The 21722-nt window shown below is 43.1% G+C and overlaps 2 protein-coding genes across 3 annotated transcripts in view; one reads left to right on the top strand and one right to left on the bottom strand.

The window, feature by feature from the left end:
- LOC118221775 (retinoic acid-induced protein 1-like) overlaps positions 1–2937 on the top strand; it is a 37614-nt gene extending 34677 nt beyond the window's left edge. For both annotated transcript variants that reach the window (XM_035407147.1, XM_035407146.1), the window contains exons 4-5: positions 53–102; positions 1757–2937. In XM_035407147.1, the coding sequence (XP_035263038.1) occupies positions 53–102; positions 1757–1765 (59 nt within the window). In that variant the 3' untranslated portion in view covers positions 1766–2937. The remainder of the gene's footprint in view (positions 1–52; positions 103–1756) is intronic.
- A 3061-nt stretch (positions 2938–5998) lies between these two features.
- On the bottom strand, positions 5999–18268 carry LOC118219142 (sterol regulatory element-binding protein 1-like). The gene is made up of 19 exons (XM_035402088.1): positions 18037–18268; positions 15710–16234; positions 14704–14864; positions 14486–14626; positions 14172–14390; positions 13924–14038; positions 13670–13839; positions 13158–13362; positions 12397–12590; positions 11839–12100; positions 10567–10733; positions 9687–9855; positions 9344–9452; positions 9036–9145; positions 8779–8911; positions 8245–8410; positions 7311–7493; positions 6887–6998; positions 5999–6635 (listed from the first exon to the last, which is right to left on the bottom strand). The coding sequence occupies exons 1-19, from the start codon at positions 18053–18055 to the stop codon at positions 6415–6417; spliced, it is 3381 nt and encodes a 1126-aa protein (XP_035257979.1). The 5' UTR covers positions 18056–18268; the 3' UTR covers positions 5999–6414.
- Between the last annotated feature and the right edge of the window lie 3454 nt (positions 18269–21722).

The following is a 21722-nucleotide window of genomic DNA, read 5'->3' as shown; positions in this document are numbered from 1 at the left end:
ACTTTAACTCTCTTCTCTTCTGGTCCTTACCCTATGTATCTTGCCTTTACAGGTTGTTTGTTGCTAGAAGAAAGCTTATCATTGAAATGTACAAAACATAAGGTAACTCTATTTTCTTACCAGAAACCATTCCTCCGCAGTGTTTGCAGCTTGAATTCATAGATTAACTAAAAGTCTTCTCATTGCTCTTTTTTATGTTACTGCCCTAAAAGATAGAAATTAAATGAATCTGCTGCATTGTAAAAGTAGAGTGCTTATTTAACAGCATCTCTAGAGACTGCATCTCAGCATCCACAATTCCTTTTCTTACTAGCTCTATCCATCAATTATTTCCAGTTAAAATATTAGTGTTACTAATTTGACATTTTCTGTTCCAAGCACTGCAGTTCCTTTATTAATTTATTCATCCTTTACTTAGTTCCATGGAAGACACATTGAGGTTTGAGCCCTCATTTGCAATTGTACCAATATTACAACAACATAAAACTAAAATATTAGTAACATTTAAAAATAATAAAATTAAAGTTACATATTTAATTTTTAAATTTTTAAATTTTTAAATTTAAATTTGTTCTTGGCACCTGAATACACAGGTGAATTGAATTTTGCCAATTCATAATTCGTTTAACAAAAAAAAAAGACTAACTATAAAACTAAAGGAATAATTTACAACTTAATTAGCATATTGTCTAAATGAGGAGTCCAGTTTACTAGAAGATTATCTGTTTTTAACTAGGCATTTCTGAAAAGGCAGAAATGTTGATTTTTCTGTCATGCTACCTGGTTCTGCGGCAGCACTACACGCCACCTAATGGCCCGTCTCTAGCACTGCAGCAAAGAGCAAAATCAGGGAAGGTCAGAGCTGGAGCATGGGCTGACATTGAGCACAGAATAGCAAGCAGCTCTGTGTGAAAAACAACAGCCTATCCTCTGCAGACTGACGGAGAAGAGAACTTGGCTGCTGATCAATACAGCTTCCCCTCTCTGCCTCCCACGTAATGAGATCTCAGAGCAGGCAGAGAGCACATCAAAGTGATTCACCAACTCGGGTGTCTCAAGAGTTCGGTCTCCGCAATGCCACTCCACTGCCTTCATATAACAAAGAGAGAGAAGGGATAGCACCTCTGTCCAGGGCTCTCCGGAAATAATGCAGGGAAGAAAAGGGGTAGCAAATGCTTCTTTTTGCTGCATCCACACAAGCTAATTTTATATAAACCAAGCTCAGGATTGATTACATATTATACACGTTAGCAGATCACCATTGTTGGGCCAGAGGCGGTTTTATAAGTTTTGCTTTTATTTAGAGAAAAAACTGGGTTTTGGCTGAAATTTGCTGAGAGATGATTGGACTTGGGCTACACAGTTCCGGGCTTCCTGTGCTAGAGAAAGCATCCATTGGGAAGATACTGAGTACAGCGCACATTTGGCCGACCATGGAGCAGGCCATTTAAATGTGAATAAGACTCAAGCAGCCCCAGCCCCACTCAGGGTGTCTGCCCTGTGTATAGTGCTCTAAACACGTGCTTGCGATGTACTGGGACTTTCCCTTGTGTGCAGCTGTCTGTAGTATGTGTATCTTTCGGCATGTTCGCTGTTTTTGTGTCTGTCTGTGTTTGCACTGGGGAGTGTATCTTTGTTATAGTCTGTGTGTTTGTGCTGAACTGTGTGTGTCTTTGTGCTTGCCAGTGTTTGCTCCACCAGCAGCCGCTCCCTAATGCATATCTGGATTGTTCCGTTTGTTTTGTTTCCTTTCCAGGCTTTGTAAAGCCCAGCCAGCCTTGTGAAGCTCTCCTATGCAGTGCATCAAAGGACATACATCCCTCTGCTGACAAGCCAATATGGATTACAGCTCAACACTCCACAGTGAAACGCCCAAAAGGAGCTCTCCCGTAGCACCGTAGCAGCAATACACACACTGGATCAAGTCTACTGTACAGCATTCTCAATTGCTCTTGTCTTTTTCTACTGGTTTTTCTCTTCTGGAGGCACTACCCATATCAATTCATTTTCCTGAATGGAAGATAAGCTTAAAATAAAAACAATGATTTTTAATCATTGATACAAAAGAGAAACTTGGCTAAAAGCAGAGCAGTCTGTGACTAAAGGTTCTCGTGTGTTTTTTAATACAAACGTGTCATTCTGTTTTAAGGCTCATTTGTTTTGACTCGAGTACATGCACACTCCGCATCTACAAGTCCCACACTCGGTGTCAAATGTTGAAACACTTCAGATTTCAATGTTGCCACATTCAAATGTATTCAGATTCAAGCATCAGTGCCAACTAGATGTACTTTAATATAATGCTCTTCCTAGATATATCAATGTGAATTTCCAATTCTGTGACCAAATTTATTTGTATCATCATCTGTACTGTTTTATGTGTTATCATTCTTTCATCCAATACTGTATGTCCACTCCAGGTCGAATGTTGAATGTCCAGGTCACTTGTAACAAAGATCATTTTTCAGTCTGCATTTCTGTACCACAAATCAGCCTTTTATGCAGTTATTTTGCATTAATATTTATAGGCAGATATAAGGTTCAAATTGTTATTGCACAAATTTCTGTTGAGGAGTGAGACTAATAGAATTTTGATTTTTTTCCTGCACAATACTGGCATGTCACTGGCATCCAGGTAAAAGGAAAACTTAAACAGGGAGCTTGTTTACGTTGTCAGTTTGTTCAGCTAGATGCAAAAAACAACAATGAAAAATATATAGTCAGCATTCAGGCAAAGCAGATATCACACATAGTTGGCAAGTTTTACCACAGTTATTTTATGGTGTACATAAGTATTTGACTGTTTAATTGTAAGATGTGATGTACTTAAATACTTGTGTATAGTATTTCTTAGAGATATTTATTTTATATAAATAAATATGTAATTGCCAATAAAAGGTTATTAAAAGAATGGATTAAAATAACTTTTGGAATGTTGCTTTTCTTGTCGGGATGTTTTTTCACTGTTAATCTTATGCTCAGTGGTTGTTTTAGTTTATTTTAAATACTCCCATTTCTGGCCATAAAGAGACTAATGCATTGATGCCAGCGAAGCTAGTGGTGCATCATTTCATAGAAGGCAGTCGTACCGCCATTAAACCTCCTCGTTTTGAGCAGCAGAAGCTAAATGGGACTGGACTCAGATGGGGGACCTATTGGGAAAACTAGGTTGCTTCTGGAAATGGTGCTAACAGAACAGTAGGGGGCAATTTCCCTAAGGACCGAAGGGACATAGACCCTGTGCCATGATGGGAGTGGGGGCATTGTGTTCTTGACTGTACCGTGCTTTGGGTAGATGTGAAAGGTTCAAAATCCCCGTCATATTCCATTAAAGATACCGTAACACTTTTGGAAAGCTATCCAGGAGTATTAACCCTGGTTTTCTGAAGCAGAGCAGATCAGGCCACCTCATAATTCCCTGATTATAGTTGCCTATTTAGATTCTACAGGTCAGCTGTGAAAAAAATAAGAACTTTATGCTCACATTCCTAGCTAAATAGTTTAAAAATAAACGTTCATCCTTCGAAAGGCCAAGTGAATCCTACAGGTTACTGCATGAGTTACACTTCACAAAGCATTGCCATGTGTGCTTTGTAGTGTGTTCAAAAATGTTCCATCACTTAACAGCATGTAACAAAATCATATTTTTATTTACCTTTTCCTGATACAAGAGGAAGCCAGCTAGTTTGAAAATAATCACAAAGATCACTATTTCTTATTTTATTATAAATTACACTTCTGAGTAGACATGCTAATTATATATTGGGTAAAGTGCTTTGTGTTCCAATTCTAAATACTGCTGCAGACCTACAGCTGAGAAAAATAAACTTCTTCTGGGTTCTCTCCAGTAGCTGTCTTAGGGATACATAACATTTGAAAATGTAAAACATAAGCATCAGGGTTAAATTCTAACAAGGACTATAACACTGAAAATAGTGGGAAATGTTTCATAATTCCTGTCAGACACTGGGAGTTTGACTCAAAGTGATGCCAACCTTCAGAAGACAATACATAAGAACAGTACAATTTGTTTCCATGTTTTCAGTTGCTCAGCAACTTTAGAGAAAACCTGATGCATTATTGAATAAAATAATCCTAATCAATAAACATGGTATTTAGACATGGTGGAATTCTCCAAGTTTCAGAATTATGAATTGCATTCCCGTACTTTGTTTTTATAAATCATATTTTCTACATTTTAAAATGTACAGTTCATAGCTTATCATTGAAAACGATTTACATGGAATGTAATGCTGTGCTATGACCATATGGTCCAGTAAACCTGTATTTCATTCATTACATTACATTCATTTATGCAGGGAGGAAGGTGGATGTTGACGTTAGACATGGTTCATCACCACAGTTTCTGTTTTGGAAATGAGGATACTTTGCTCAGATTCACTCCCTCCCCTTCACATGCGCCAAAGACCACAAGCAATAACCTGCTAAATGCTGCTGCTATAACAATGGCAACACTGTTTCTCACACACAAGGGTTTCTATGCATTTTTCATAGCAGCAGAACCTATGCCCATTCTCCTGTCCTGTTTCACTGAAGCATTTCAAATACTGTGGATGTCCAACCGGTGACCTTTTCCCACATAAATACTCCCTCCTGCTCTTTCCACATCCAGGTACCTCAAGCCCCATCCAACAACAAACAATGGAAAAAGGTCCAGGGGAAAATGAATCATTATTTAAATTAAAAATGTCAATTATTCAAACTTACTACGCAAAATTATAAATAGATTTACAGCACCATTTACACAAGAAAAAAAATTAATTACACTATGAGAACATCAAGTTGAAACAACAAAGCATATGTTAAATTAAGCCCAACTAGGGTAGTGCAAATATACACAAGATCCGCATATCTCTATAGAAACGGAGGCCTTTCCCTCAATCATATGCGAGGTACTGTCCAGATCATTTGACTCCTAGCCCACAGACAGACAGACAGACGTCAGCCTTGGCTGAAAACAGGCTTGTGCGATTTCAGAATGTGCACCAGGTCAAAGTGTGCTTTAGGGCTTATCCAACAGTGCATATTTGCTCAAAGCCCAGAGCGATTATCATTGGGGTGAGAAGCAAGCCCTGGTGAGTGCAGGCTTACTTGCACCACACAGTGGCCAAACACCATCGAGGCAGAGCACCTTAATAAAAAGAAAATGAAAAATAAATCACAGCATTTTCAGTGCAATGTGCACAAAATATTAAAAATGGAAATTATAGGAAAAGAATCAAGGTCGGTAAATCCATCGCTCAAAGGCTTCAAACCGAACATGACCATGTTAAACAGAAATTGATGGGAATTTTAAAAAACAAAACAAAATAGAGCTGAGAGCACTCTCTGAGTCAGCTGACGATATTGTTCCTCTGATATTGTTCCTTTGTCCAAGCCGTATGCCACTGGGCTGGAGAGGGTGTGATGTTGTGTAGGTTGTGAGAGTGTGAGAGGCTGTGTAGGATTTGAGATGGTGTGAGGTTGTGTGAGGTTGTGTAGGGTGTAAGAGAGTGTGAGGCTGTGTAGGGTGTGAGAGGTTGTGTAGCGTGTGAGAGGGTGTGAGGTTGTGTATGGTGTGAGAGGGTGTGTGAGAGTGTGAGGTTGTATAAGGTGTGAGAGTGTGTGAGGTTGTGTAGGGTATGAGGGTATGAGGCTGTGTAGGGTGTGAGAGGGTGTGAGGTTGTGTATGGTGTGAGGCTGTGTAGGGTGTGAGGGTGTGAGGTTGTGTAGGGTGTGAGAGGGTGTGAGGCTGTGTAGGGTGTGAGGGAGTGTGAGGTTGTGTATGGTGTGAGGCTGTGTAGGGTGTGAGGGTGTGAGGTTGTGTAGGGTGTGAGAGGGTGTGAGGCTGTGTAGGGTGTGAGAGAGTGTGAGGCTGTGTAGGGTGTGAGAGAGTGTGAGCTTGTTTAGGGTGTGAGGTTGTGTAGCGTGTGAGAGGGTGTGAGGTTGTATAGGGTGTGAGAGTGTGTGAGGTTGTGTAAGGTGTGAGAGGGTGTGAGGTTGTGTAGAGTGTGAGAGGGTGTGAGGTTGTATAGGGTGTGAGAGTGTGTGAGGTTGTGTAAGGTGTGAGAGGGTGTGAGGTTGTGTAGGGTGTCAGAGAGTGTGAGCTTGTTTAGGGCGTGAGGGTGTGAGGTTGTGTAAAGTGTTAGAGGGTGTGAGGTTGTGTAGGGTGTGAGAGGGTGTGAGGTTGTGTATGGTGTGAGAGGGTGTGCGAGAGTGTGAGGTTGTATAGGGTGTGAGAGGGTGAGTGGTTGTTGAGGGTGTGAGAGAGTGTGAGGTTGTGTAGCGTGCGAGGTTGTGTAGGAAGTGAGAGGGTGTGAGGTTGTGTGGGGTATGAGGATGCGTAGGGTGTGAGGTCGTGTGAGGCTGTGTAGGGTGTGAGGTTGTGTTTTTTAGCCGCATGCGCGTGTGGCTCTAGATGGGGGTGACAGCTGTGCCGCCGCCCAGTTTGGCGATCATCTGCTGGCACTCGTGGAGGCTGCGCTGGTCGCCCACTTTCTCCAGCGTGCGGGCGGCCTCGGTGAGCATGCCCACCCGCTGCCCCGGCGCCGAAAGGAAGGAGGGGGGCAGGAACCGGCACGCCAGCATGGCCGTCTGCGCCTGCTCCCGCTGTCCCAGCCTCGCCTCGCATCCCTCTGCAGGGACACACGCGCTTTTACTCTTCATTCTACTCTATTCTACTCCAGACCACTCTTAAACACAAGTACCAGAAAAGGGCCCACATTGTTTTGGCTGTCAGGGATACCTGAGACCTTGTATCTACTCAATGTCAACACATACGTCTTCACACAGCCTAAATGCATTCGATCAGTAGCTGAAAACAGTTCTTCAGGGATAAGCATGCCATTGCAGATGATTGCCTGTGGCACTGCAGTCATTGGCTCACCTGTCTTACAGACGGGCGGGGGGCGGCGCCTCAGGCTGCGGTCCAGCAGCTGGTGGGTGCGGGTGGGGCAGGCTCCAGCCATCAGCCGAGCCGTGGCCTCGTGCAGGAACAGCTGCGGGCAGAGGGAGGAGTCAGCAGGCCGGCGTGCACCGGGAACACCTCCAGCACCGTGCTAGCACAGCCACTGTCTGGCTAACTCAATTCATTAAAGGCATCCTGTCTGGGTGTCTTCATTACTTCTTAAGTATCCATCTACACTGCTACTGGTCCTGAACTTCTGCACTCTGTATTGTTCCCTCTTGCTCTTTCAGGCCTCCCGGCTCTGTTCACGAGTGCCTTTATCTGATCATTCAGGAATAGATCTGTGTTGGCTGAGGGCTGTAATTCGATCTCTAGAGTGGCGCGTCTGACTCGGGTCTCTCACCCTGCGTGTGGCGGGCCTGAAGCTTTGCGCGAGCCTCCTGAGGGAGCTCAGGTCCTGCTGGAAGCCGCGCAGATCCTGGGGACGGGCTTGCAGGGCCCCACCGGGCCCCGAGCTCAGCTGCTGCTGCTGCCACACGCTGGTGCGCAAGACCAGGAGCAGGTCACACAGCAGCAGTACCACCATCTGGGACACGGAGAAGGACAAGATAAACGCATACACCCTCATATACACACACATACACCCTCAAACATATGCACATACACCTTCATACACAGACATAGCACAAATTTAGTAGGGCATATAGATGTATTTAATCCGTCAGTGGCCTGGGACAATTAGAACTACAGCTAAAAGAATGTTCTTTTTAATTTAAGGGACAAAAGATGTAACATATCCCCTGAGAGAAGCCAAATGATCCACTGACTGCCTAAGGGGAATAGACTGAGCTGAGAAAACTGCACTGCAAACTGGAGAAAATAATATTTCATCTTCTCATTATTAACACAATTTAGTTTCTTGTTAAATGTTATGTAAGAAAAACGTACCACACGTTGAGATAAATTATGTGTAATCGTGGAATTCCAATATGCTTTTCAGTGCTAATTTAAATAGAAGTAGCGTTTCTGATTGCCAATGGTTTGTTTTCACACAGGCTGGAGTTGCTAGCTTATGTAACATCAGTACAAATAAGGTGCAGGTGCAGCATACTGCTCTGCACACAGATGCAGTCACTAACACGCGCTGCAGTGTTGCTCAGCTCTGTGTTGCACTGCAGACACATTGCACTCAGTACAGACACATGCAATGCAACTACAATGCACAACAGCCCTGGCCAAGGCAGAGAGTCATCCTGAAACTGTAAGGGAGCACACGGATGCGTGGATGACCGGGTCATGGCCCGGACACCGAGTGAGCCAGGTGAGCGCAGGGCTACCTGGTCGATGTTGCTGCTGTGGGAGTGCGCAGCCATGCTCAGGCTGTCTTTCACCAGGGCACTGGCTCTGTCACTGTAGCACAGGCTCAGCCGGTAACTCTCTGGTTTGGCCAGCAGGGAGCGCACCGCTCGGAATGTATCCAGGGCCGCTCTGGGCAAAGGGTTCCTGAACAATCGAATACAAAGTTCAATATTGCGCTTGAGTATGGTAAAGACAAGCTGCTCAAAAACAACCTTCATTGAATATATCATAGACTTTGACATGACTGCAGTGTGTAGGTAGAGCTTCCAGGAATACAGTGAAGGGGTTGGTAACTCCTGTACTGTACGTGCGTACTTGAGTGTATGTATGGATGGATGCAGATGTGTCTGTGTGTATATGTTTAAGTGGGTGAGAGAAAGCGAGATAGTGTGTGTGCATGTGTGTGTGTGTGTGTGTGTATGTTTAAGTGGGTGAGAGAGCGAGAAAGAGAGAGAGAGTGTGTGTGTATGTGTGCGTGTATGTGTGAGAGAGAGTCTGTCTGTCTGTCTCACTCTGCACTTAGCAGGCTCCTGGGAAGTTGCTCTACAGCTGGGTAGAGTCTCTCAGCAGCAGCAGCATCTCCCTGCAGCCAGTTGATCATGACCACCAGCACAGAAGACCACCACTTAGAGTGAAGGTCACAACCTGGGGGTCATATAACAGTGAAATGAGTAAGGGTGTATTCTGATACATTCAACAAGATTACATATATTTTGTATTATTTGGCTTGGGTGAAGACAGCCCAGACCCAATACTTTCTGATTCTGACCTGTGATAGTGGCCATGTTGGTCCCGATGGCGAAGGTCTGTACTGTGGCTCCAGCTGCATCAGATGAGCTTGACAGCAGCTGCAGGTACTCCAAAGAGTCAGAGTATTTCCTGCAGGACAAGGAGAAGTCTTTCCCACATGGAAAATGAACTACACAGACCAGCATGTATAGTACGAGCGGACGGAGAGTTTGTGATGAGTCACAGAGGGCACCAGGCAGAGACGTTCCCAAGGCTGTGAGAAATGACGTTAACGTGCATTATGAGCGGTACTGGGCCTTTTCTGATGGTAAACGTGGCTAAACTCACCCCTCTCCCTCACAGAGGGACTCGTGTCTCTGTGGCTCAGTCACGCAGTACAGGGCCTTCTCCAGCAGGTGCTCCCGGAAGGCCTGCGTTACCTGGGCCAACGGGTCCACTGCAAACAAAACCAACACCCCAACAACAAACAAGCATCACTTCTGGGCCGCATTCAACTGCCTTTCAACTCCTCTACAGTGAGAACAACCTGTATTCACAAGATACCCTGACACTAACTTCCAAGTCATTCTAGATATATAAAACTGTCTTTCTGGATGACTTTTAAGCTGGGGTGGTGGTTCACACTTTTGGCAGAATAAGACGGGTGAGAAAAGGAATGGATGTAGCTGACCTGCGTTTCCTGCCTGACTGTAGACGCTCTCTTTAGGGGAGCTGCGGACCGTCCAGCGGCCGTCCACAAAGAAGCGGTGGCCCGTGGGGTGGCAGAGCCACTGCATGGCGGGAGGGACGCTCCCGCTGGGGGAGAGCGAGGCCTGCCGCGCGCTGCTCAGGAACATACGCTGCGCACAGAGCACGCGCATGACATCACACAGATACAGTACGCGCATGACATCACACAGAGACAGTACGCGCATGACATCACACAGACAGTACGTGCATGACATCACACAGATACAGTACGCACATGACATCACACAGATACAGTACACGCATGACAACACAGCCCGCACGCCACCCGAAAAGGGGGGTTTATAAGCACTAAAGTGTGTACATACTGAACTGCACCATAGCTCATCCTGTTGAGCCACTATTCTAGTGTGGGGAATGACTCTATGGTCAGGTATAAAATCTGGATCATACCAATAGCATTATTGTGCATGAACTAATAATGCAAAGGCACACAACTGGCCAAGAAACAGCAAAGTAATTACTATTGCTTTACTTTCCAATTTGCTGGAGTACAGAGTCAAAACAACAAAAGATGTGTCACTGTCTCAGTACTTCTGCATTGAACTATATATGGCCTCTTCTGAGTCACTGTCTGAGCTTATCTGTGGACAGCTGAGAGAAGAGAAGCAGCAGCTAGACAGCGTGCTCGTCTCCAAGGACAGCGTGCCTGTCTGCCCTCTCCCACACATAGGAGGTCGGCACCAACAGCGCAACACAGAAACAGCAACACCAGGAAAGCGTTTTAAAACAGTCTGTGCGGGTTTAGAGGGCAGACGGGTGTTGAGAAACCACAGACAGGGACGCACTGAGCCAGTACTCACAGAGGTGAAGTGCAGAGCTTGGGGCAGACTGGCCCTGACCCTCAGGGCAGCCGAAGCGTAGATCTCCGCCAGCGTAGCCGCGGGCAGACCACGCCCCGCACATTCGGCCAGGTTGACTGCGCTCAGGGCCATGTGCACCGCTGACAGGGCACTGCCGCCCAGCTTGCCTGTGCCAGAACGACAGAGTCCAGTCACTCCCTGTGCCACTGCACACCGTGGGCGACATCGCGCAAACACGAGCACAGAGACGGGTTCACATGGTCATTTCAGGTCAATTCACAACAAAAACATTACGAGAATGTAAAATAACTTCATCGCTAAAATGTACGATTTTGGGTTCATGCATATGTACTTTAGGGCATTCTGACGTTAGACCGCAAAAATATGGAAGGAGAGAATGGAAATTTATGCATATGGCCTGCTAATGTTGATTTATCATGGCTGGTGGCCACTGTCTGAAGAGAAAGAGGAGGAGAAAGGGACTCCTGAACCCATGTGTACATGCAGGATGGGAGACAGAAGCATGCAGAAGTGATTCTACAAGCAGTAGTTTTTATAAACTGGCTCTTCCTCTGCTGCTACGCTGCAGCTAATATGGATTTCAGGGTCCAAATCCACTATTAGCAGCAGCATAGCAGGAGAACCGAATGGCCAGTTTGTGGAAACTACTACCCATAAAAAGCTATTACAGAATTATGCAATTTGGGTGAAATGTCCCTTTAATTAATGATCTTATTATATTCTTTGGTGTGTCATCTGATGTCTTGGCACCATTTTTTAAAGTCAATTATAGATACTGTTCACTTCTGACAGTATTTACTGCTGGCAGTATTTACTTTATGTCCTCCCATATAGCTTTGCTTCCCGCCAGAACAACACTGTGTGACTGTAGTACTGAAATGCATTTAGTGATTTCATCAGCCAATATTTCCAGCTCCATGGAGGAGAACTTACATTTTCTTATGCATTCCATTGCTTTGCTTTCCTGCCATGCGCATGACGCAGCTGACATACTGGCAGTGAATTTAAATAACTTGCTGTGGCTGTACTCATTTACATAACAAATCTTAGTAAATACCTTGCTAAACTGAAAATATGCGGTGGCGCAGAATTTTGCGGCCCTGGCGGTAATTTGCGGCATACTTAAAAATTTTGTAAATATGGCCCTAAGTCTTTAGCACTTACTGTAGCTTGTGAGCAGATTCAGGTTTTCCCTAGAGATATAGTAGAGGGCCAGATGAAATGCAGTGTTGTCTCAACTGCACCCCCTACCTGTCATGTGCAGTTGGTGCAGGCGGTGGTAGACGAGGGCAGCGTCGCAGTTGCTCTTGCAGGTGTCTTCCCGCAGCTTACTGTCCAAACGAAGGCCTCCCGCCCTCCCTGCCAGCCAGCGCCCCACCCACAGCCTCTGCAGGCACAGCCTGAGCCCCGCCCACAGTCCAGCACAGGCTAAGTCCATATGAGAGGTGGGCAGGGGGCGGCCCAGAGCCTTCAGGCAGGTCCGCAGGTTCTGAGAAACCTGAGCAAAGTCTCCCTGCGGAAGCAGCACACGGAGAGAAGGGTATGTGCAAAAATACACCAAGGATCCACTCTCACCGCATCAAATGCCCTTAACTTTAACTGCACACAGGCGAGTGCACTACATCTAAAATGCTGCTGGCAGGCAATTACAGCATTGAAACATTAAACACCTTTGAACCAGTCTGGTGCAAAGGGGATACCTTACTGTGCATTCTCCCTGGTGCTCACAGAAACATCAGGCATAAAGTGCGGTTGAAAGCGCAAAAAACAGCACGGTTCAGGGAGAAGCCTGTGCTCTATGGGTCTCACCCTGGCCAGGTCCAGGTCAGCCTGCTTTTGGTGCCTCCAGAACAGGACTGAGCAGCCAGAGTGAGGTCTGGTCACTGGCTCCCCATAAACCAGCAGCCAGATCAGAACCGCTGCCGTGAGCAGGCCGTTCAGCAGCCAGAGGATGAGGGTGGGCCCAAACCAGTTCAGCAGGCCAGTGGACTCCGCTGGGCTCGCTTCAATAGAGATGCACCATTTCACATATTAAAGGCGCTAAAGAACTGAATGCATAATGTGCCTTAGTGAATTGTGAACTTTTAACAAACTACAGTAATATATACAGTAGTAAATATAAAGTAGTATATACACATACTGTAAATTGGCATATACATCTGACTATCTGTATAGAAAAGTAAAATTGAGAGTGAAATTTTTGAAGTAGTATTGAGATCATTTCAATTTTAATCATTTAGACCATTTTAATTCAAAGTCAAAGCATTCAATCAAAGCATGCATGTCTGATCAGGTGATGCAAAATTATAAATAAACAAAGATTTCAGACTAAAATACTTTTCTGAGTTTGTTTACCATGCTGAAATTAAAAATAATTACATGTCAATAATAGATTGTGCATTCTATTTTGTTCTGACTGAGGGAAATAAAACCTCATAGAAACACTGTTTTATTGTTACATAAAGAGTATTTGAACAGCATTTAAGTAGGAGTAATGCAAGTAATAAAATACCCATGTACCTGTAAATGTGATTAATATTTAACACATTCAGTTATGATATTGACAGTACCTCCCGTTTGAAATCCCAGCACAGTGCGGCCTGTCCCAGCATGCCCCGCGGTGCTCAGGGCTGCTGTGCCAGACGTCGCTCCTTTCATTAGGGCTGCCAGGGGGTTGAGAGAGAGGAAGAGGAAGGTGAAGGTGCACAGTGTCACGCGAGAGCGGTCCTGCAGGCCCACTCTGCTGGGGGAGGACTCGGCTGACTTCACCGGTGACTGCAGACCAAGAAAAAAGGACACAAGTAAAGTGGGAGTGGGAGTTAGCACCAGAGTTATTTTATAATGATGAATGTATATATAGACAGAGCAGTGCTTCAAGAACCCTATAATGGGTCGACCTTCTGTACCATGTGCGACTAATCAAAGGATTTTATTCTCAATAGTAAATCAGTGAATACTGAAATTGTATGACGATTACAGACTTTCGGGTTCATGAAGCCTTACACTGCCAACACATGCATTTTCATGCATGTATGAAATCTAGTGTAAGTAAATGTATGCGAGTATGTGAGTGTTGATGTACCTTGATGTCATCTCCAATAGGGCTGTCCGGCTCAGAGTCACTGCTGAAGTATGAGAATGTGCTATTGAGTACGGGAGAGCCTGCATTGGAGGGCGGGGGTGTGGGCAGCTCGTTCTTTATGTCGCACCCTGGACTGTCCACATCCATGGCCACCAGATCCTTCAGAGACTCTAGAAGAGAGGAGCCCAGTGAGAGGCTGACTGCTGCCGTGTACACAGCATGCGCTGCAGAGGTGCGTGTGACAGGAAACTCACTGTTCTTTTGGACTGCCGTTCTCAGAGCTATGTTCTCCTGCTTCAGCTTGTGATTGGACTGCTGGAGAAAGCGGATGTAGTCGATCGCCTTTCTCAATACCGAGGACTTGTTCAGCTGAAAGCATAAAGCAGCACGAGAAACAGAGACATCACACCCATTAGGTCCTTTTCACACTGGCTACACGGTCCATACTGAGACATGCATACTGTATTTTATTCAATATGGCTCTTTAACATGATGAGTGTACCTTGGTCTCAGTTCCAGCCACCAGATCTTTGAGCTCAATGATCTTGTCATTGATTGAAGAACGGTAGCGTTTCTCTATGGCATTGTGAGCGGTGCGCTTCTCTCCCCTGTTAGCCAGCCCTGAGGGCTTACTGCCGACGGCAATGCGGCTGATTGGGAGCTTCTCCGTGTCCACCATCACCGGCACAGTGGTCAGGAAAGTGCTGCCACTCATCAGGGCCTGCGGAACATGGAGAGAGAGGTGACGTCAGAACGCACAAAGAGCCCTGCAGACTGCCCCGCCCAACAGGGTATTATTTTGCAGGAGTTGAGTACCTGCATGGGGGTGGTTTGGACACAAGAGCTAGATGTGGCCAGGGTGGGGATACAGGCAGAATTCACCATAGTGCCTCCATCTGGCTTCAGAGCAGTTAACAGGAGAGAGCTGGCCTTGATAAACTGGGGTTGAAGAAGCACCTACAATCAGAGACAGGGATCAGACTCCGTCACGTTTCACTTCATTATTGGTCACCTACGGACACACACGGACTCACTGGGACTCGCTGAATATGAGGAGAGCAGGTCTGTGCGGGTGAGCTTGATGATGCGGCCGAGAGCAGTTGGGTTTGCTGACTGTGAACCTGTGTTTGGATGGCCACTGGATTGGTGTATGGTTGGGAGACTGGCTGAGTTAGAAACGAATGGTCAGATCCGTCTTGATGAAAACATGTGGAACACAAGACAAAAGGAGGCATTTAAATTAAACAAAAATAAATAAATCTAGTGCCATTATATTATCTTTCTCTCATGAAACTACGCTTATCGATATGAATACCAAAAATTGAGATAATAGCCCTTTCTCATCAATGATTACAGACCGGAAAAATCTACATGACAAAAAGCTGGTAAAGAACAGTGATCTTTTCTTAGTGGAAATGCATCAGTACCATTTCTTCACAGTCCAATTAATCCTCAGTGTCACACAAAAAATGTCATGTGAGTTATTTTCATTGGTCAATATGAAAACTCTTGGATACTGCTAACAGTCTTCCAAGTGGAAGAGGGACATAAGCCAGATATTTGCGCAAGGACAAACTCTTAAAAAAAGAAGAGAAAAGTTCAACAGCGGGTGAGCCTTTTCCTAATTTGTTCCTTCAGTCATCAATAGCACTGACAAACATCTGAAATCAGTGGTCCAGAGGTAATCTACACTATGAACCTGTCAGCACTGCCATTACTGGCCAAAGAGACAGGGAACAACATTACTGGTTAGCAAATTCCATTAACATGGCCCATTGCCAGCATCCCACCACAGTCACACTGACCTAATACAATTAGCCTGCGTTTCTTGATTACTGCGACGCATGAGATACATTCATCACTTAGGCAAGTATGCAATTAGGTTAATGAAAATGCTTAATATGGACTCAATACAAGCATGTTATAAAATGCATTGGAAATAAACTGTGAAACCCAGTCCTAAATTTTAACAAAAATGACCAGAATAAACGTGAATAAATTTTATATATATATTTGTATGTATAAATAAACACATCACACCTGTGCATCCATTCTGACGGGAGTAGTTCATGAGTGGCTGCAGCTGCCGTGGTTGTTCTGGTGGCCGCAGGGCTTGCGGCTGCTGCAGCTGGGACACAGGAGAAGTGAGGATGGCCTGGGGGTCAGAGCTGAACCCAGAGGTGATCCCTGCAGGAGGGTGGGGTGTTGATGGATTTCTCTGGTGAGAGACCTCCTGGGGTTTTGGCTCCAGGTTACGCTGAGTGGACTGGGGCGCTGGTTGTGTCACAGGAGTCGGTATTTGAGGGAGGTGAGGCTGTACAAAGGCAGGAGTTTGGTCCACATGGGGGGGAGGAACAACATGAACGGTAGGATCTTCCAGTAAAGCATCCAAGTGAGGGGTGTTGCTGGACCCCCTGAGTGATGAGGAGGGAGACGGGACAGAGGGGGGAGGGCTGGCATGGGGAGAGCCGGACAGTTCCTGTGCAGAAGCACACCCAACATACTGAGGGGATTCAAAGAGGTTGACAAACTCCATGTCCTGGTTGCTGATGAGCTGAAGCATGTCTGTGCATGGCAGAAGCATCAAATTAATACAAAGAACCCAGAACAATGGATGTCAAATCAAAACTTTAGGGCTCTCTGCACACAAAATTATTTTATTACTAAAAAAATACAAAATTGTGGCTCAACAAACAAACAAAATCTTAAGTCAGAAACCTGGGATTTATTTTAGATGCCAATTTTAAATCACAATGTGACCAAGACTGCATTTTCCCCCCTAAGAAACAGCCAAAGTAAGACTTTTTTAATTCCGCAGAATGCCAAAAAAATTGATACAAGTTTTTATTTCTAGCCGTGTGGACCATTGCAATGCACTTTTTACCGCCCTACCGAAAAAGCCTATTGACAAACTCCAAGTCATTCAGAACACCACCGCTAGATGTCTAACAAAGAAAAAAGAACATATTATACCTGTCTTTCCTGCTTTACATTTGATCCCTGATTCTTGTAGAATTGATTTTAAAGTCGTTACTCTTCTATAAAGCTATTAATGGTTTAGCACCTTTTTATATCAAAGATTGCCTGTCATTTCATGTGCCAACTTGAGCACTTACTGTAGATTGTCCACAACAAAATTACTCATTGTACCTGTGGTTAAACACAAAACACTGGAACACTCTCCCACAAATCATTAGAACAGCAAACTCAGGTGGCAACTTATTTTATTATTTTTTAAATATTTCATTGCTTTTCATTTTAATATTTTATTATTTATTACTTTTTTATTAATACTTTATTTTACTCCATTTTTTAATCTTGTGGTATGTCTTTAATTTGTATAATTGACTATGGTCATTGTGTTATTCCCTGTCTTCCTTTGCTTTTATTATTCCTGTTAAGCACTTTTAGCTGCATTCTGTATGAAAGGCACTATACAAATAAAGCTATTATTATTATTATTATTATTATTATTATTATGAATAATAATAATAATAATAATAATAATAATAATAATAATAATAATAAATAATCTCAACACATTATATTTGTTTTACTGACTACAAAAATAATAGAGGTGACTTGCCGGATACATTTACACCAATTATTCTTTAAATAAAGAATAATAAATACATAATGTCTCTCATGCTTGACAGAGACCACATTAACATTCAATGTTAATAATAACAAGCAAGTGAACCAATGGTTCTAATTAACATACAACAGGAAACTAGTACCACCCCTTTTTTGCTGTGAAATGTATGTAAATTTTCCACCTTTGTCGGGTATGCAGTCACTATGGCACCACTTTAATCCAGTCACTGACAGTAATCCAATTAGCAATTAATTGAGTCCTTCAGTGGTGCAGTTGATAAGCAAGCTGGTGGCTCTTTAATTGGGTTTATGCCTTTCACACAGCGGGGGTGCAGTAGTAATCACATTCTCCTTCCACTTTTAGCTGCCCTACATCACAATCTGTACGCACCATCTACTCGTAAAACATTTTCAACTCACACAGGTAACACAAATGAATCACATAAGTAATTCATTTGTCTTTGATTAAGAAATAAAAGCTTTCAGGTGAAGAGCCACTTAAAGAATAAATGAATAAATAAATAAATAAATAAATAGACCAAACTGCATGGCATCTATGACATTTACTTTATCCACCACTCGCACAGCACTACAGAATCATTATTGCATTCAATTATTGGACACCCACATCCACCATATCGAATTTTTTAAATACACATGAACTTAAGCGCAAATGGTTTCTATTTACTCATAAGTACCAACAGACAGAAGTGGGTGCACTGAAAATCACATTCCCAACAGGAGGAAAAATCTTCGCAATTAAGTGTATTTACCTTCCAAAGTGCAATCCATGTTGACAGCTACGTATCATTTGGCGTTAGAGAACATGGATCAGATAGCTAGAACTAATGAAGAGTCAAGCAAGGAATTATCCGCGAATATTACCACCACTATTTCATAATGTTTACCAGTTCAAGAAGTTTAATTAAGGACGAAAGTGAAATGCGAGCGGGTGTACATTACACACCTCCCTCTAAACTACAAAAACGCATGGCAGTCGGGATGGATTTGTAAAGCAATGTTTTTGCATGAGGTGATCGCTCACAGCCAATGAGAAGCTCTCTTAGACGCCTTGCTATGCGGGCCTGCCCCCCAAAACAGACTAAGCGAGAGCGTGTCTGAGTTCTGTCTCGTCCAAGGCAAGGTGAATGGCCAAGGCCAGGGTTAACATCGGCCATATGGTAAAAGGGTACTATCGGTCAATTTCATTTTCCTGGCCTGAATATTATTATAAGTAACAAAAACAACAAACAACAATAAAATATACTACCTTTTGAAACATTTTTGAAAATATTCACAATTTTTAAGCTCGTTTTTGTTAGACAAAATGGGTCATCCTTCGAAAAACTGAAAATATCAGGTTTGTAAATCTTCACATTTTAATTACAGCTATCTTAAATTGGTGGGCAGTTAGCTGGAAAATGTATCTTAAAGATGACAGCACAGATATGGCTGAAACCATACAAATATATATACAATATGTGTTTACAAATATGTGCATACACAATACAAATTGGCGCTTTTGAAATTGAGGGCTGTGGTCTGCTTGTGAACTCTGGAGGGGAATGAAACCTTGATTACGTCACATTTTTGAAAGAGGGCGGGGAGGCACTACTGCTATGCTATACAGCTTAATTCTTCTGGCGTCATGTGAAATGCATGCTCACAAAGGCAAGCTAGAAACAGCAACACAAAATGAAATGACAGTCGACTGGGTTAGCTAACTTTTGCTATCTCCTATGATTGTATTAGCAGAAGTCATCATTTTAAAAAGACGCAATTTCACCACAGAACATTACCTAGCTAGCTGACATAACTAGCGATACAAGTTCTCGTGCTAACATTGACGTCAGATTGCTGACTGGCCAGTTCATGACTGGCGCAAATGTTTCTCATAAACTTCATCCACAAAGGTGCGCTCAACCCTCTGCACACGGTGGAACTATACAGCTAACAGCCTTTCAGAAAGAGAAATCCTTTTACGCTCAATGTTGCTCAGCAATGTAGTCAACAGTTAGAGGTGATTGCTCAAGCCGATCATACTATGGACTTCACTTCACACAACCCTTATAGAATTAAAAATGGTAAGAAGAAATTTTAGGATAGCGCTTCCGATTTTGCTTGTGTCGAAAGTTCTGCAACGGAAACAGCGATAGATTTACCAACTAGCATCCGTCCAAAATGTAAACAAGCCAGGCAGTTTTCACTGTCGGGAAAACTTTTATGGCAACGTCAGCTAAAGTCAGTTACTCAAAGCGGTTGGAAAGAACGGCAACGGTAATCTTATATTTGTAACGTCATTACCTATCAATATGCCAGCTAACGTCAATGTTAGCTAGCTAGTTGTCAATGAATGAACTATGATATCTGATAGTATGATACGTAGCTAGCTAGTTAATAGCTGTCGGTACACTGTCTGAATGTGATGTTCACAGAACTTAGAAAACAACCTGGCGATAGCTGCACTCGGTTGCTAAGCAGGGAAATAACGTGACTCCCCATGTTGCAGTGTTAGTATGTTAGCCAATGTTTTGTCTAACGTTTGACACGTCTGTAAAATCACAGAGCCATACACCAGACTTGACAGCCTCGTCGTCTTGCAAGACGTCGTTTAAGAAAATACCCTACAGTAACTTTTACATTACATTACATTATAGGCATTTAGCAGACGCTCTTATCCAGAGCGACGTACAACAAGTGCATAGGTTTCATGATGTAGAGGCGCAAAAGAAACACTAGAGTGAAGTAAGGATCGTAGTACCAGAAGTGACCACATCGATCAGGACTCCAACCCTGTAGAGTAAGCTTGTTCAGCAAGCAAGAATCCTACCAAAAAATCACACCTAATCATACAATCACAATCCTGCCAGATACACTAACATAATCAAATTATCCTAATTATCCTATTACTTGCAGCGAAAATAAAGCTTCTGTAGCCTACTGACTAGAACTTGGACTAGAATTATAATATTGCCACTGTCATCATTTGCCGGTCATGTTGTATTACGTAAATTTACATTTGATGCTGCAGCCAGACAGACATGCATCACATCATTTTGCGTGACGTGCACCATCTAATCAAGATCTTGTAGCTGGCTATAGCCAACGTAAGCGAGGGATATCATGTTAATTATTATTATTATTATTATAAGTTTTAATTATTTTTGTTTTATAAAATACATGCATCTACACGGGAAATATAACGCAAATTGTCTAAATAAATAAATGAATAAATACATCGAAATCTGTTTGAGAGTAGCCGTTTTAGAAGCTGTAACATCATAATCACCTCGAATTTAAATTGAATAATTTAGAGCATATACTGTATATACAGGACATAATGTGAAGACAGACAAAACCAAAACATAGCTGGAAAATTTGTGTCGAACGGAGGTAAATGTGTGTTCTGTTATCCTCGAACGGGGCGAAAGGACCCAAAAGAGCCGATGTGTGGAGTTTTTTTTAAGTGAATAGGCAGTGGCTAAGAATAGCCTCGGCCTACGTATAGTAATCTAAAAAAGTTTATTGGGTAGTCAAGCTAGGAGGGAAAAACAAACAAGCTACTGTAAGCTTTGGTCATTAAAATATGACATCCATACCTTGGGAATCCAAACAGTCAACATTCTATCCTTTGCTTGGTGAACACTGCATTAAAATCGTACACATTGAAGATCTGCCGTTGCCCTTCCATCCACGCCTTCAAAACAAAACAACAGGAGTTAGCCAATAGGACAGAAATACCACAAAATGGGGTGAGTTCACATCCCACCTCTACCCCGTGATTACATTTTTTCTTACAATAGTATGTCAATTTTTTCTTTTTCAAGAATATTGAAGTGTGCAGCAAAGATGCCCCAAACATGGGACATAGCCTATTTGACTTTTAATGCATGGTTTGACAAAGACACTTGCATATAATGGTCAAATTATTGTATATTTGTATAGTTTAAAATGTGAATTTTTAAAACAATTTCAATTGTTCCAATAGTATTTAATTGCAACACGCCATTAAAACTGTAAGTGATGGGCATATGGCTATGTAAAGTGAAAATACCTACATGCATGACAAAATTAAAGAAGGCTGTGGTGGCTGAAGGGCAGAGTGTCAGGGGTCCCCCTGGCTGGTATGGAATATGCTGAAATACTGACTGAGAAGTGATAATGCATGCTACTGACAGCCAGAGGCACATTATACAATTATACAACTTCGTATACCGTTCATCAGAAGAAAGCACAGAGCTCTCACATCTCAATCTAAACTTATTATACAGTAGTATTACCACATATTCCCCTGAAAAAAGCTTTAACACACAGCACTAAGATAAACAGAATTCTGTGAAAATATGCAGTCTGTATTTGAAACATACTAAGACAGTTGAAATCTCTCCCTACCTTAATATTTAATGATTTCCAAAACAATTATATATTACATTAAATTAAAATCTCCTTCAGTTAATGT

Source organism: Anguilla anguilla, chromosome 2 (assembly GCF_013347855.1).
Source record: "Anguilla anguilla isolate fAngAng1 chromosome 2, fAngAng1.pri, whole genome shotgun sequence".
NCBI lineage: Eukaryota > Metazoa > Chordata > Actinopteri > Anguilliformes > Anguillidae > Anguilla > Anguilla anguilla.
Note: the sequence above shows the minus strand (reverse complement) of the source record. Positions and strands in the feature narration are given on the sequence as shown.